The sequence below is a fragment of the Pteropus medius genome, unplaced genomic scaffold, assembly GCF_902729225.1.
Source record: "Pteropus medius unplaced genomic scaffold, Ma_sr-lr_union100, whole genome shotgun sequence".
Lineage (NCBI taxonomy): Eukaryota > Metazoa > Chordata > Mammalia > Chiroptera > Pteropodidae > Pteropus > Pteropus medius.
Genome location: NW_024343733.1, coordinates 6990634 through 7006863, shown reverse-complemented (window position 1 = coordinate 7006863; position 16230 = coordinate 6990634). Strand labels below are relative to the sequence as shown.

The window sequence follows — 16230 nt, the reverse complement described above, 5'->3', positions numbered from 1 at the left end:
AGTGGGTGAACAGAGTTGGTGCTGGAAGAAGTTACATTGAGTAGCATTTGCTCAGAGCCTCGTGGGCTTACTCATGCTGCTCAGCTGGGGCTGGAGAAGTGGTGGCCAGGCAGGCTTTGGGCCTCTGGTGACTGTGTAGCAAGGCCAAAGCCAAGGCATGGCTGGGCCCTAACTGCTCTTCTGACCTGGCTCCTTCAAGGCTGAACCCCGCACACCTCCATCCTTTACCACCCTCCACCCCATGCCTCAGCTCCACCACTGTGAGCAGCTGCACTGCTCAGAACAACCCTTACCTGGGGGAACAAGCTGGCTGGCTGTTAGGTACTTCTTATCTGAGAACATGGCAGTCCAAAATTTAATCATTATGCTGATGTCTTCACGCAGCCTCTTTTCTCCTTGAGTAGGGAACTTTGGGGAACAACTTCAAACAACCACAAGAAGACAAGAGTTGAGTGCCTGGAGTCAGGGACTAGAAGGCACCATATTATAAAGCAATGAGAGGCGATAGCAATGATCTCTTAGTGACAAGAGGTTACCCAAGGCTCGTCATCGGCAACAAGTATCTCATTAACCCTCACAGTAAAGTGTGATGATTTTCTGAGCCCTGTGGTGACCGCCTCCACCACTATAATCAGCAATGTCTTCAGCGCTTGGCTGAATGGCATGCTTGTGGTAGATTGTACAACTGCAGCTGTCTCCCTACAACATCACCACCTACACTTGCAAAGCCCCAGGAGGCAAGTATTTGCAATTATTTGTGCAATAACCATTTGTCGCTTGGAAAGTTAAATGGATGCATTTCATTCCTTAAGTCAACTAAACTGAATTGTTGTTCATCTCATAGGGCTAAGTACACAGCACAGGGTTGAGGATATTCAAATCGTCACCAAGGTTGCTGAATGAAGTTGGTGGCATAAACCAGGTAAACCATGTCCTCTTGTGACTTCTAGTGGTCAGGGACAACAGGGGATACTGTCTGAGCTGGGCATGGCACAATAAAGGGAGTACCTGAAGTAATCAAAGGCAGTCGAATAGATCTTCTCACGCAGCACATTGCGGATGGTTGCATTTGGAACCACGTCGGCGTGCAGAAGGGACAGCCCCAGGGTTAGCAGTCTACGAGAGAGCACGGGAATGAGTCAGAGTCACATGGCCTGTAACAAACCTCCAAGGGGTCCCTGCCTCTTCTGCAAACCACTAGGGCCTTGGGCTTAGGGCACATCTCCAGATGACAGAGCTCTAGGGTGCCAGGACCGCACTATCAGCCGCTAATTACCATTCACAGGTTTGCTGTACCCAAAATGTCTCAGGAAAGGTTTTCCTTAAACCTTCACTTTTGTTGGGGAAAAATGAACAATGTGTGTGTTAATCTGCCTTGGCCAGAAGCTCCCGTCTAAAAACTATCTGGAAACTACTCCCTGAAATGTAGTCACTTATAGGTGCTACAAAGGTAGAACATTTAATTAAAGTTAAAAAGAAGTAATCTACCAAGCATCTGGTTTCTGCCAGGTGCATGCTGGTCTGTGACGAGGTAAGTATGGGAATGAAGAGGGAGCACCTGCTCATTTCCACCACAATTTCACATTGCAATTTCACATAGTCCAGTGTGGATCCTTTTCTAGTAATTCATTTTCATTGTATTTGATAAAGGAATAGGTCCATGACATTAAAATTAGGGAGAAAGAGAACTAGCTCTTCCCAGTAGTGGTTTGAGAAGCATGGTCCTGGGGGTGGGGAGTGCCCAGCGGGTCTAGAGCTCAGGGGAGGGGCAGACAGAGCTAGTGTCACTGCTGGGCAGCAGGAAGGGGTACAAGTAAGGGAAGTGGCATACCCCAGTGAGGGGGTCCGTACCTTCCCTCTGTCTGACCACACAAGCACCTGCAGGCCCAGCTCAGGTCCCTCTCTATGTCAGTCTGACCCCTCCTATTGTGTCCAGAGCACCCAACCCTGGTCACAGCACCTAGCTTGAGGACCCTCACCAGGCCACATGTCCTGAAGGAATTTATGTGTCCTCCCTTGGTGTGTCTGATGTTTTGCCCAGGGCTTTGTATGTAGTCAGCACAATCAGAAATTTTCTGTGGACATCTCAGAGCGGTAAAGTGATATACCCAAAGTTACTGCTGAACCCCTAGCCTGAGCTTGTCATACAACCTGCTGATTTTTACTCACCACTTTGTCACTAGAATGGTGACATTTTGCTGCCACCCACCCCAACCGATTTAGAAAGGCTGCCCAACATTTGGGTGCTCCAAGCCCTTGAATGAACCAGCTTCTTGGACACTCCCTTGCTGTGGACACAACGATGCCCAACTGCCCCAGCTCTGCAGGATGCGGTGGGCCAGGCCATTCGTGTCCAGATTTCCCTACCAGGAGCCCTGCACATACTGGAGACTTGGTCGTTTTCTGCTAAATAAATGACCAACCACAGGAAACCTCCGTGGAAAATGCCCATAGTACCAGCAACTCAGCGCCACCACCCCAAGGAGAAGGAGAACCTCTCACTTGAAGCGGGGCCCGATGGCCGCCACATGCCGGTTCATGCTCCCCTTGGCCCCGCCGATGCTCAGGGACATGGAGCGCTGCAGCAGGCTGGAGAAGATCTCTACTTGGTCAGAGCTGCAGTACTTGGCAATCTCGAACCGTTGCACCAGGAACTGAGCAGGGAGAAGAACATGCTGCTGTGCTGGGGCCCACCGGCCTACCCTGAGTCAGTGTCGTCAGCTGAGGTGCTCTGAGCTCAGGAGGGTGGGTCAGGGAATCAGGGAGAGGTCGGTAGTGGCCTGGGGAGAAGGCTGGCACCACCGAGGGCCCCTAGGTAAGACAGTCATAACCCCGGGTCCCTGTGCTCACTGAGCCAGGCCCCTGTAGCTAGAGTGGGCAGAGCACAGCTGAGCCTGGGGGAGCAGTGGGGCCTAGGCACATACGTCAATCCAGATGTAGTGAGGGGTCACTTCGGGAGCACAAGGTTTGGGTTGACTGGCTTCCGATGCTGCCAGGGGGTCTGCTTCTTTTATCTCCGCAGAAAAAAGGCCGAATTTCTGCTCCACTGTCATCTGCCAGGCCCCTGCCATCTCTCGCATAAACTGCAAATACACGACTTTTAGCTCCTCGTAAAGCACGGAAATGTGTTAATTATTTTTAATTATAAAAAGGATAGATGCTCACTGAACAACATTTAGAAAACCGAAGAAAGTATGAATTAAAATAAAGATCATCCGTGATCCCACTTCCCACCTTTTTTAGCAATAAGCCCTTTCTTGAACTATTGCCAGGCCACGTTCTGTTCTGTGTGTCCTGCTTTACGATGGCAGGCTCTGACCTGGCAAAGGCAGGACCAGATTCTGGTCCAGAAACTAGTTCCTTTTCTCCACCCCTCACGAACCCTGTACAATGCCTTCATGCCGCTAACTGGGCTGACGAATAACCACGAGGTGAGTTGGAGGCTGCAACTGCCACTGAGCTGGGCAAGAGGTTCTGCAGGGAGCAGTCTTCCCTGTTGGCCTGACACCACCAGGCAGCTCCTTCAAGGGCGTCCAGAACCCCCTGAAGAGAGGTAGCAACTGAGGCTTGGATCCATCCCCTCCTTCCTATGGTTTTGTGTGGGTGGCCGAGTAACCAGTCACAGGTACCCTCACCTAGGCCTCTGCTGATTGGGGTGGCCACAGGTTTTCATTAGCATTAATGAGCAGGTGAGCATCAACTAGGTGAGGCCCTGAGGAAGAAGGGCGGGAGGTGCTTGCCTTGGCCCTCTGCCCTCCTTCCTGCCTGGAGGCACAGAAGCCATCTGGAGGCCCTGAGGGTGAGGACAAAGTCCACACGCTAAAGGTAGCAGAGTCGCAGACAAGGGGCTGGGATATCAACGAACTGCCTGCAACATGAAGAAGATGAACTCTTAGTGATCAAGGTCCTGTGCCCGGTTTCTGTTTCCTGCTGCCATATATAAGTGTTAGGATAGAGGAAAAAACCGTGGGGCCACCAGGGCCGATGAGCCACAGCTGAGGCCGCATACCCATTCATTTGTTCAACAAATACATCCCGGTTGCTGCTTCTGGGCCAGAGCCTTCTAGGCTCTGGAAATGGTGCATAAGGAAGACAAACATGTCCACCCAGTCTATGGTAAAGCCACAGACAAGAGAAGCAAGCTACAGACACTGGACACCGATCTCTGCCAAGGGGAAAACAGCTATGAAGGGGCTTGGAAGAGTGAATGGGTGTGTTTGTGTGACATTTCAGATAGGGTGGGCAGGGGACAGCTAAGACCAGCCCTGGAGGAGATGCGGGAGCATGACCAAAGGGCAGAGGCAGCAGGGACCCAACTGTGCCTATGGTGGGGTAAGCGAGGGAAGCAGAGGGAAACAAGGTTGAGGTGCACAGGGGCCTTGCAGCTCACAGAAACAAATCTGCCTTCTATTCTGCATTAGCACATGAAGGCACTGACAGATCTGGGGCAAGGGAGGGACCTGATTTAACCCACGTTTTACTGGCTCACTTTGACTGTGTATGGAGAAGGTGGAGAGGGGACAGGGAGAAGCAGGGAGGCCAGGGGCTGCCTCCCTATTCCAGGAGAGAGGCAAAGGAGGCTAGGGCCAGGGGGCAGCAGCTGGGATATGGGAAGTGGCCAGTTTCTGGATATACACTTTAAGGTAAAAGGTAAATCTGACAAAAAAAAAGATTTGCCGAGGATCATTTGTGGGAGTATGAAAAGGGGAGTCAGAGATGGCTGTAAAGATTTTGTCTGAACAGAGGGAAGGATTACATTTAAAGAGATTGGAAGTCTACTGCCATGCCACCCTGAACACGCCCGATCTCGTCTGATCTCGGAAGCTAAGTGGGGTAGGGCCTGGTTAGTACTTGGATGGGAGACCACCTAGGAAGACCGGGTGCTGTAGGCGTAAAAATAAAAGTTAAAAAATTAAAAAAATTAATGAGTCATGAATTTGAGCACTGTACCAAGAGATCAGGGTTCTTTTCTACTTTAGTGAATAAAGGCTCCAGACCCTCACAAGAAGTGTCCTAATACTGAAATGAGATCAAATAAGCTTACTAGCTCTTTATCACCCCATGAATGCAAAAGACATCAAAATACCATCAGTGACTGCTTCTGAAGCTAGGGTTATAGATGATTTTTTTTCATTAGGCTCATACCTTCCAACTTCTCCATAATAGGCATATATTGTTTTTATAATTAAAAAAATTAAAAACTGGAATCCAACACATAAAAGACACAGAATAAAAGTAGAAAAGCCTGCCGGGTGCTGCTGGGCCTGGACAGGAGGCCCTCGCACAGGCAGAGGTGGGGAGTCAGAGGAAAACAGATGGCCTTCAATCCTGAGCTAATAGCAAGAAAGACCTGGATAACACACACACACTCACACACACGCACACCTGTCAGACTGTTGAAGAGTGGTGGATGAGGAAAGCTGTGAGCCCTGGCAGCTTGTGGGCCAGTGCTGGGTCTGGGTACAAGTGAGTGGACAAGGCCATCCAAAGGCTGAGTGACCTGAAGCCAGCACAGCTACTGGTGATGGCAGGGGAGACAGACTAGAATCTGAAAGACCCCAAACAGAACAATAATTTGCTTGACATAAAAATCCCTCCATGACTGCTCTTCCTAATTTTGCTGAAAAGAAAAAATGGAAGTGAAAGTGGGGTGAAAAGCAGGAAGAACCCATGCTTCTTGCTAAGACTAGCCCCTTGGGGGCAGGGGGAAGTAATCTTCATTTTAACCACCTGACATAAGACCAATTCTCTGAAAATAAATCAGTAGGGCTCCCTAGTCTCCACTGCTTTTCTATACATAATATCTAGTACACAATCGGAAATTTTAAAACATTAAAGAAAAGTCAACAGAAACCAACCCATAGATGACCCTGATACTAGAACTAACAGACCTGACAAGAACTTAACAGTAATTATAATACAAAGTTATACAGGTACAGATGTAAAGAATACAGGAAAGATACACAGACTCTCACCAGAAAATACAAACTATATAAAAGAAATAAAAATCCTAAATTTGAGAATGATATTTGAAATAAAAAAAATATATAAAATGGTTTACCAACAGAATGAATAAGGCAGAAAAAAACATCAGTGAATTGGAAGACAGGCCAATTAAAATGAACAGAAATGAAACAGAGGGGAAAAGATGACTGAAGAGAATGTTAATGACCTATGGGACAATATCAACTCATTAACATATATATAACTAGAATCTCAAAATAAGAGAAATTGGGGCAAAAAACAAATTTAAAGAAATACTGTCCTAAAATTTCCAAGTTTGATGAAAAATCCTACGTCTCTAAATTTAGAAGCTAAATGAATCCCAACAGGATAATACACAGAATATCACATGTTGACACATCATAGGCAAACTACTACAAATCAAAAATAAAGGGCAATATCCTAAAATTAGCCAAAGAAAGAAAAAAACGCAAATAGCATACATTGAGAAACAAGGATAATGACGACTGCTGACTTCTCTCCAGAAACAATGCAAGCCAGAAGACATTAGGAGATGTATTTAATGTGCTAAAAGCAACAGTGACAACAAAACAACCTATCAACTTAGGATCCTAGAGCCAGGAAAAATATCCAGATGCATAAAAAATGAAGATGCACTACAAGAAATGCTAAAGGAAGTTCTTTGGGCAAATTTGGGTATACAGAAGATTGAAGAATGTGAGAAATGGAAAATATTTGAATACTTAAGCCTTAAAAAATCCTTTTCTTAATTTTTTTGAAAGGTTTTTGACTATTAGAAAAAATAAATAAGGTGTATAGCAAATGTAATAGTAAAATAAATGAAAATAAAACATAACGGATGACAGGGAGAAAATGGTTGTATATGATGGCAATGGTGTACAGCTGTCACTGAAGAATCCTCTGCCTGGTAATGACAATAGCCGCCACCACAACAGCAGTTAGCACTTACCGATAGCTTAATATGAGCTAGGCACTGTTCCTGGCCTGAGAGGTGAATATAGTCATTTAATCCTCACAGCAACTCTATGCCATAAATGCTCTCATTATTCTCATTATACAGATAAGGAATACTGCTTTGGGGTCAGAGCCCTGCAGGCTACCGTGTGACTCCCTTAGGCCCTTCTGCATACTCTCTGATGACAGCAGAGCTGGCCGGCTTGAGAACCCGTGCACACTTTAGTTCCATACGGAAAGGGTCCTGACACTCCTGGTAAGCCCAAGGCCCTAATCGATTCTTCTGAGAGGCAGGGGCAAGTGCCTCTCCCTGACAAAGTTTACTAATCTCCCACAGAAGACAATTGGACGAAAACCTTTCCTCAAACTCTAACTGGTGTGCCCGACACAAACTCCACACAGTTATAAAATACCAGGCAAATGTGAAGTATTATGATTATTGCCATCACCACTTGCCCGGAACATTCTAATTCCATCTTTGGAAATATTCCAATTTTCCTCAGAGGACAAGAAAAACAAAACACTCCTTTGACCACTTAACTGATCTTAAGAAACAGAAAAAACACATCAAATTCCCTGTTACTATGAAAATTAACTGGATCTTTGAAAAATAAAACGCTTCTTAGGTGTTCATCCAATCATCTGAAAGGGCAGACAGGACTTTCCCTGTGGGTCCCCTCCAGCAGCAACTTCAGAAAAAGGGACACAGGAAGGCTGTTCCTCCCAAAGTTAGCAGGCTCAGAGAAACATCCTTGTGGACAGACAACTGCATGTTGACAGGTGTTCCAATCTCAGAGAAATGGCTCCCCCTACTGAGCTATGGAAAAATAACAGCTTCTGGGCACCACTGGGATGCTTTTAACCTATATTTCCCGCTAGTCACGATGACAGTCCTGTAGTCAGGCATTAATATTACAATCTTACACAGAAGGAGGCTGACGCCCTAGAAGCTGAGAGGCTTTCCTGGAGTCCTCAGGCTTGTCAGCTGAGGAGCCAGGACAAGTCTCTCCATCTCTCACTCTGCCCTGCCCTCAAGAGCAGACTGCCATCGGTGTCTTACCGGCACTTCCACTCCATTCTTGCCGGCCAGCAGCCACTCCCAGCAGGCCAGGGCAGTCTCCATGCCATGCTCGTTGAACATCCGGAGGGGACCCCAACACAGATGATGGAGGAGCTGTGGGTCACAATCTAGAACCAAACACACACTGTTCAGAGGCCTCGAACATGGGCTGAACCCACGATCTCCCTGGGTCAGCAAAACAGCATTGGCTATGCCAACAATGGCCTTTTATTTACTTTCACCAACCAGAGAGGGCACAAAGGTCTCCACTGGGGGCGCTCCAGCTGTTTCTTTAATCAGAACTCCATCTCACTAAGGATGATGAAGGCAAATCAAATACTCTCTTAACAAATGAGCCTAGAGGTCCCTCACCTTTGCTGCTGATGAGCATCGCCGTCAGCTTGAACATGGCTTGAGTGTAGTGCTGCGGACTCCCAAGGTCTAATGCTGTGTTCAGCTCTTGGACCATCATTTTGTTGAGATCAGATATATGGCCTGTGGTGTCGGAGAAACGAATCATTCCATACACCTGCAAGAAGCATGCATGTCAGCACAGGTGGAAGTAATCTAGACACATGGGCGAGACGCTGGCAGCCACCTAACCGTGCCCGAGGCAAGACTGGTGGATACTTCACTGTCCTAAATTAGAGCTCATGCAGGATGATGTCAACAATGCTTCCACTGCTCATAGCTTTTGGGGAACCTCTCTTCTAAAAATATGTGTTGGCATTCCCACCATACCGGATGGTCCTTGAGGGCAGGGACCTGGTCCTGTTATCTTTGTATTCTAGCACTGAGCCTGGGGTCTGGCCCATGTAGGGTTGCATGAACATGGGCTGAATAAAGTTCCTTCAGAATCAATCAGTGACTCAAACAGAAAGATCAGCCTCATTATTTGAAAAGTCACATTTTTTTTTCCCCAAGAATTTTTTAAAAAGACTTGACTACAGAGGAGATCTGACCGCTTCCAAAACCAAATCTACCCACAAAAATAGACATCCCATAACCAAAACATGGAAGAGACCCTCAGAGCGATTTGTGGTCACTGGGAATGCAGGGTCAGTGGCAGCTGAAGGGGACAATGGGTTCCACTGCTGGGGCTCATGGGAAGAGTGACTGTTGGAATAAGCAAGTTGCAGAGCTCTTGGTGGGGAGTAAGTCCCTCACTTAAACCAGGCCACCGACAGACTTTCAGGAACCTCTGAAATGGCGTAGGCTAACTCCTATGTTTTACAGATGAGAAAACTGGGGCCCAGAGAGGTGAAGCAACTTGTCAGGCTGAGACAAACTGCGGTATGGTGGACAAAAGCCCTCATGATGGTCAGATGTGGCTCTTGATCCCACTCTGCCTGGGTGACTTTGGTAAGTTACTTAATCTTAGAAACCTCAGTTTCTTTATCTGTAAAATTGGAATAACAGAATGTATACCTTACAATTGCCCCAGATAATGCGCTCAATAAATGTTTGCTATCGCTTGAAAAAAAAAAAAAGCCAGAAAAACAGAATGCTTCAGTGTAGCCAGTGTAGTGAACAATTGCCATAAATGCTCCAGACTGTGCTGATGTTCCCGGGGCCCCAGGCCTTCACATCTACCTAAAATAAGTGAGTTCTACATTCACCAGACCGCTCATTCATTTTCCACTGGGAAGGAACCTACTGGCATCAGAACAAGAGGACACTACAAAGGGCCCTGGACACAGGGACAGAGGTACCTCGCCCGCGTAGCGGTTGCGCAGATTCAGGGACGCCATGAAGTTGGAGTAATCTTTCTTTACACAGGCCGGGCGCTCGGTGAGCTGAGTTGCCTACGGACAAATATCGAGAATTACTTCAGACCTTTGCAACGTGTCTTTTTCATGTTTACCATGGCTAAACTTAAGTCTAATTAAGAAATCAAGTTCGGATCCAGGAGTCATTAAAAATCTTCAGTGCTGGCAAGTTAATAAAATGAAATACTTTAGAATCCCCTCTATTCTGATATGTCCCATGGAAAAGAGATTAAGAAAAATTTTTAGTACGAAATATTTCTCTGCAGAGGCAGCTTGTACTGTGGCTTCACCTTGCTGTCCTGACTACTTTCGCCCCGAGGGCGAGGGCAAACGGGCCTTTCCAGATTGTTGTGAAAATCATTGTGATCCGCAACAGAAATACTGTGAGTTGATGCTCATGGGATGTCCCCTCTGCAGCTGGTGCTGGTGTGCAAATGTGACTTAAAGATGGCAGAGGGTGACTGAAGTTGAGAGCAGTCACAGAGACACAGGGGCTCTGTAACATTTACTCCCTGCTCACAGCACAAGACAAAAGGGGCACACTCTGAGTAGAGAGACAACCCACAGAATGGGGAAAACATACAAATCACGTGTCCCCTCACTGCCTCTATTTTAGCCTCAGCTCTCAGCCCCCCTCCCACCCCTCCAGCACTGGGGGTCTCAGGGACTCCTCTCCCTAACACTGGCTGCCCACTGTTCTGCCCAACGTCACTAAACACTACCAACATGCATGACCATCCCCATTTCCCTTTAGTGCCTTTTACTACAAACCAACACAACCTATCCACTGCTTGACATACAGATACTCTCGGGGAAAACAAATTTCTCAATCGTTGGAATATTGAGAATTTTATTGGGGCAGGGTAATGAGGGTTAGGAGAAAAAATTTTTTGAGAAAAATCAAAATATAAGTGAGAACAAAAACATGTTTTTTTCATAAAACTTTAAGTGGTTTATTAAAAAAAAGTTTACTTAAAACTGCTTCATATTTTTTGGAGACTGCTTTTGGCATCAAGCAGGCCTGCACTGGAACCTGACTCTGCCACCAATCAGCTGTGAGACCCTGGTGGGCCACAGGGCAGGCTAGCTCCTTCATGCACGCTGTGACTCACGTGCATGCCTAAAGCACCAAAAAGTGTGGCGGATGGCCCTGTCGAGGTTTTCTGACTCAGTTCTCTGGGTGGTACAATCTGCTGGCCTAAAATCACACTTCTGAAATGACCCCCTACAGGACCCCAATCCTATCATATGATGGGGAGATGTCACCCTGGGGCCTGAAGACTCTTTGTTTTTTATGGAGCAGGGGCGGCTAGGCAGGGAGCGCCAGCACAGCAACAGCCAGAACACACAATAAAAAGTATCCTTCTCCTTTTCCTCCCGAGTGGCAGGGCTCCCTGCTGCCTTCCCTCCCTGATGCTCAGCCACTGCACCTCCAACATACCGTGTCCTTAAAAGACAAGTGGGAAGCCTCCCCCTATCCTACCCAAAGAGAGTTAGGAAGCACCAAAAGCACACATAGCCACGGTGGGTTCGGAGGACTGACTGAGGCCCTGCGCTGGGTCCTGGGGGTGGGAGATGCCCAAGAGCACTGTTCCAGTCAGACCACCTGTGGTCAAGCCCCTGTTTTGATCTTAGGCTCTAATTTAACTCAGAAAGCACTACTTAGTGGACATGTTGCCCTCTACGTTAATCTTGAGCAGAACAAGATGAGGCTGAAGATGTGCACAAATCAGCATCTACTGAATAGAGGATTATTAGGAAGTTGTCAAACGTTTCAGATCAAGGTGACTATAAAATGATGCTGAATGCGTATAACCAGAGGTCAGTTTTCTTCCTCATGGATGTGGATTTGCAGAAATCCAAATCTGATCTCATTAATGAGTCAAGCTGAGATCTCCATCAATCCATATTTTCAAAACAGAAGCAGAGTAAGGAAAATGACTGCTTTACTGATCAGCTCTTCTCTGAACCTGGGGATCTCTCAGACACGTCAAGTGCCCCTCACACATGCAGCATGTGGTACCCAGGTGGCTTTCATGAAAAGTTACACATCAGCTTTGGCCTTTCCCCACCACACGGGCTCCCATGGTTGAAGGCGCTCACACGTACCCCGAGGGTCGTGTTCTGCTTGTTGTAGCCAGCGAAGTGAAGGATGCTCTCAGTGGCCATGGCCAGCCCTGTGTGCTGAGACAGTCCTGATACCCAGTTCTGATGTTTGTTCAGATATTCCTGAAACAGAGAAAAATGCCATTTTACTTTAAAAATAACATTCCAAACGCTGAAGTATGAGGTAGCAAGCAAACACTGGTTCTAGTGCTGAGTCCTCCCCCTCCTGGCGACTGCAAGACCCTCAGTGAGAGCCCCTCTCAGAGAGCCCCTCTCTGACTGGCTGCTGCTCCCATGTGAACAAGGATGAAGCTGGTCCCCGGAGCAGCTGGCACACAGTAAATGTGGGAGGACTGCTCATTTCTTAGCACATCCTTGGGAACATCTGCTATTTGCCAGTGCTGGGGAGACGGCTGCAGAGCTCCACTTCTAGGGGCAGTGTGTCACAGAGCAGGAAGGCAGAGCAAGTGCCTGAGTCCGCCTGGCCAACTGGTGGATGGGGGTGCAGGGGCAGAGGCACACCTGGCAAAGCCTGGAGGTGTGAGGGAGACCTCGTACTCTGGGGCCCCTCGGGGGTCAACACTGCAGAAATACAAGGAGCAAGATGGCAGTGGGTAAGTTTAAGCCAAAAGGCCCTGTGTGCCGGGTGAGTTTAGAGAGAATCATGTAACTCCCCTCAGGAAAATGCATATGAGCACTGACACGCAAAAGCTCACTAATGGTTTTAGAGGATTCCTGGAACTCCAGAAACCCAACCACGGACCGCATGGTGATGAGGAATGGCTAACGAGCACATGTAGCAGGGAGGTATTGAGCAGATTTGCTACTGAAACTGAGCCAGTGTGGAGGGCGGCGTGGAAGCTGGTTCTGGGCTAGCTGAGGCTGTAGGAAGGAAGCCCCAGGCAGTGACAGCTGAACGGCTGGTGGGGTGAGGGTTTAGACAGACTAGATGTGCAGGAAGAAGGGATACTGAGGGCCTCAGGTGACACCAAGGGGATGCCTGGTGAAAGTATCAAGAATATTTCAAGCCTTTTCATTTTCTACTTCCTTCTAGACCAGGCCTGAGGAAATAAACAGCTCTCTATTGACCTCATTTTTGTCCACCAATCCCTTTTAGGAATAAAATGGGTCTTCTCCTCTTTAGACTGAAGCTTTAGCAGGTAAGGCCCCTTCCCACTATGTTAACCAAAAGAAATCAGACATTTCCCAAATATGAAGTTTGAGAAACTACTACAGTCTGTAGAATACTAGCATATATACTAGAGAGCTACAAAGTCAAGTTTCAGGCATGGCTTAGTCACAAGGCCCAGTTTTGTCCAGCTTAGCTGGTAGACCTATTTAATGCAGGGCTCCATTTTTTTCATTCCCCTAATATCTCCCATCCTCACTACTCCAACATCTTTGTAGAAAGAGAAACTTTACAGTGACTTCAGGCACAATCCACGGATTCTTGCAAAATGCATTTCCAAATAGCCTCCAAGGCTCTTGGAGCTAGCTGTTCTACCCGTCCTGGATTCCACACCCAGAAACGTTTTAGAACTAGCTTTATCTTGACAAGTGTTGCTGATGCCGATTTCACAAGCGCCTCTCAACACACCTGCTCTTTGTTAAGCCAGATTTCTTCTAGTGGCATTTTTCTTATCTTTGATCCCTTTTAGGGCGACTCTTTCCTCTCACATATTGTGGCATTTCTGTTCCATCTCTGCTTGAGCACTCTTCAGAATAATGGTCCCCCTTGTAGTGATTCTCATTTACAAGCCAGTGCTTTGGTCCGAAAGGACTCACTTGCAGCTACAAATGTAGCCTAGATGGCGCTCTAACACACGAGTCCCAGCTCCGCCTCTGCTTCAAGATCATCACTTCAGTCCCTGCACTGTGCTCTTGGAGCTGCTGCAATTGCTGCTGCTGACCTGCCAGACCTCCCAGCCCACTGTGCTGCCCCTGCCCATCTTGCAAGCAGCCCCAAGTCCTGCCATAGACCCAATGCCTCACCTGTATGAGTCATCAGGTTCCCCTGGGGCCACCTGCACATGGATCCCACCACACCAGTTCTCCTCACCCCAATCAGCACATTCAATGACCCCGGCTCCCTCCCCCCCCCCCCTGCCCCGCCAAAGTGCTAATGCAGATCAGCTTCTGATGCTTCTATTATTCTCAGGCACTAGACTAATGTTTTTGGTCTGTTTATTCACACTAGTGCTGTTTGTATTGAATTTGTGTAAAGCTCTTTGGGTGGTTTGAAAAAACTTATCAAGATTGCTTTTTGATGATTTCAGGGAAGTACCTGTAAGTGGGACTTGGTGACTGTAGGTGCCCACTTCATCGCCTCCTGTAGGATCATCCCACAACGTGCAGCAAAGTCCTTCACGATGCTCTGGAAGAGGGTGTGATCAAGCCAAGGTCAGTGTATTTGGGCTGTCAGAGGACAGCCACCAGCATACTGTGGATAGTTACGTTATTGCCTAATTGTGTCCACCCAAATCCATGTGTTGAAGCTCTAAGGCTCAGCACCTTGGAATGTAACTGTATTTGGAGATGGGGGTCTTTAAAGAGGTGATAAAGTTAAAATGGGGTCAGTGTGGTGGGCCCTAATCCAAGAAGACTGGTGTCCTTATAAGAAGTGCAGATCAGGACGTGGTCATGTATAGAGGGGTGCCCATGTGAGGACACACGGAGAAGGTAGCCATTTGCAAGCCAAGGAAAGAGGTTTCAGAAGAAACTACTGCTGCCAATGCCTTGATCTAGTCTCTGGAAATGTGTGAAAATACATTTCTGGTGTTTAAGCCACGCAGTCGGTGGTACTTTGTTATGGCAGCACTAGCAAACTCACACAGGGACTGTGTTCTAATGCCAAGGCTACTGGGTACAGTAGATCTCAGTCTGTAATTCTTGCATGAGGCTGTGTGACAGAGCCCGCACTCACAGAGCCACACACAGCCACTGTGCAACATATGTCCTGAGTCAGTGAACTGACGGGGAAGGAAGGTCCAGGAAGGTAAAAGTTATCACAGGAGCCTCATCACTGCATGGGGAACTCCCTGTTGGCAACCGGTTTGGGGGGGTGCCGAGGTTTGGACGTGATCAGCCTAAGGCTGGGGGAGCTCCAGTCTGAGCTGGGCTTCAAGCTGTCACAATGAGGGCTCTGAGTCAGACCTGGCATGACACACCCTCATCTGGAGCTTTTTACTCCGTCAGTTTCCCATAGCACAGCACAAAGCGGAACCACGTTACTCTACTCCCACAATAAAAAAAGGGAGCCAGCACATCTCAGAGCAATGACGCTCATCTCAAAGCTATGTTGCTCATGTAGCTTTGAGATACTATAAACTGACAGGTAGCTAAAACCTCTTTGGCAGATGAACCAAGAAAAGAAGTGAGAGTCAGCTCAGATGAGTGGCTAAGTGAGTTACCTGCTCAAATCATGTGATACCAGCAACTGTGGGACTCACACCTGAAACTGCTGGGGATTGAGTGACATAATGTACGGAAAAATGCCACTCCTGACAGGCACAGGAGATGGCAGTGAAATGACCCTTAATAAGGGGACCGCTCCAGGCCTACCTCTCGGGCTTCATACGTGTCAGGAACAGTGATCCGATAGGGGGCATCAGGGATGTCGTAGTAAGGCTGATCCTTGTGAATATCCTGAAAGCACAACAGGACTCCCTTTTTAAACAGCCTTCCCCAAGCTGCCCTGGCCCCTGCCGAGCTGCACCTCCAGCCACGCTAAGTGGCAGAGTGTGTGCCTCCCTACCCACTACTTGTCCTGTTTGTGACAGGCTTCCAAACTTGCTACAGCTTACTAGGAAAGGCCAGGGTGGGATCTGGACTTCCCAGCTCCAATTTTGCCACATGTAGCACAAATTAGGCTCAGGCACATGGTAGGTGGGGGCACTTACGGCGCTCAGCGACAATGACAGGGTCTGGAGGATGTCCAGCATGGTCTTCAGCACTGTCCCACTCCAGAGCAAGTGGGGAAACCTGCATGGATAGGCATCTCTAAGGACCCAGGAGCCAAATCCCCAGGGAACCTGTGTTCCTTAAAGCGCTGCCTCCGGGGCTGGGAGTCCCACATCTTGCTGCCCAGTTCAGGGTCAGAGGAGGTCAAGAGACCTCCAAGGTAGGGCACCCAGTCAGAAATGCTCCCCAGGCTCCTTCCTGCCAATCCCGCTCCTGAGGGCCAGACATAGGCCCAAGTAACCTGCTTCCAATGACTCGATTGTCTTGGCTATGCACTGGCCAAGGCCGCACTCCCCATTCCCCCAAGTGATCCTCCTCATTTGTGACCAGGGATCCACAGTGTTCTCACACCACAGCACAAACAGAAAATGGCAGTATTTGCATGACACCCTGGGG

The 16230-nt window shown here is 48.0% G+C and overlaps 1 protein-coding gene and 1 non-coding gene across 3 annotated transcripts in view; one reads left to right on the top strand and one right to left on the bottom strand.

The window, feature by feature from the left end:
• Positions 1-16230, bottom strand: part of PI4KA (phosphatidylinositol 4-kinase alpha) — a 135093-nt gene that overhangs the window by 40982 nt on the left and 77881 nt on the right. For both annotated transcript variants that reach the window (XR_005654002.1, XM_039868416.1), the window contains exons 26-36: positions 15774-15855; positions 15436-15519; positions 14159-14248; positions 11878-11997; positions 9712-9804; positions 8372-8528; positions 8000-8127; positions 2925-3083; positions 2503-2654; positions 1009-1116; positions 294-421 (exon numbers count right to left, since the gene is read on the bottom strand). Coding sequence is in view for 1 of the 2 variants with exons in the window: in XM_039868416.1 (XP_039724350.1) it covers positions 294-421; positions 1009-1116; positions 2503-2654; positions 2925-3083; positions 8000-8127; positions 8372-8528; positions 9712-9804; positions 11878-11997; positions 14159-14248; positions 15436-15519; positions 15774-15855 (1301 nt within the window). In the remaining variant the exon portion in view is untranslated. The remainder of the gene's footprint in view (positions 1-293; positions 422-1008; positions 1117-2502; positions 2655-2924; positions 3084-7999; positions 8128-8371; positions 8529-9711; positions 9805-11877; positions 11998-14158; positions 14249-15435; positions 15520-15773; positions 15856-16230) is intronic.
• Positions 4774-4892, top strand: LOC120606933 (5S ribosomal RNA). The gene has a single exon (XR_005654022.1). It is a non-coding gene; the product is annotated as a 5S ribosomal RNA (ribosomal RNA).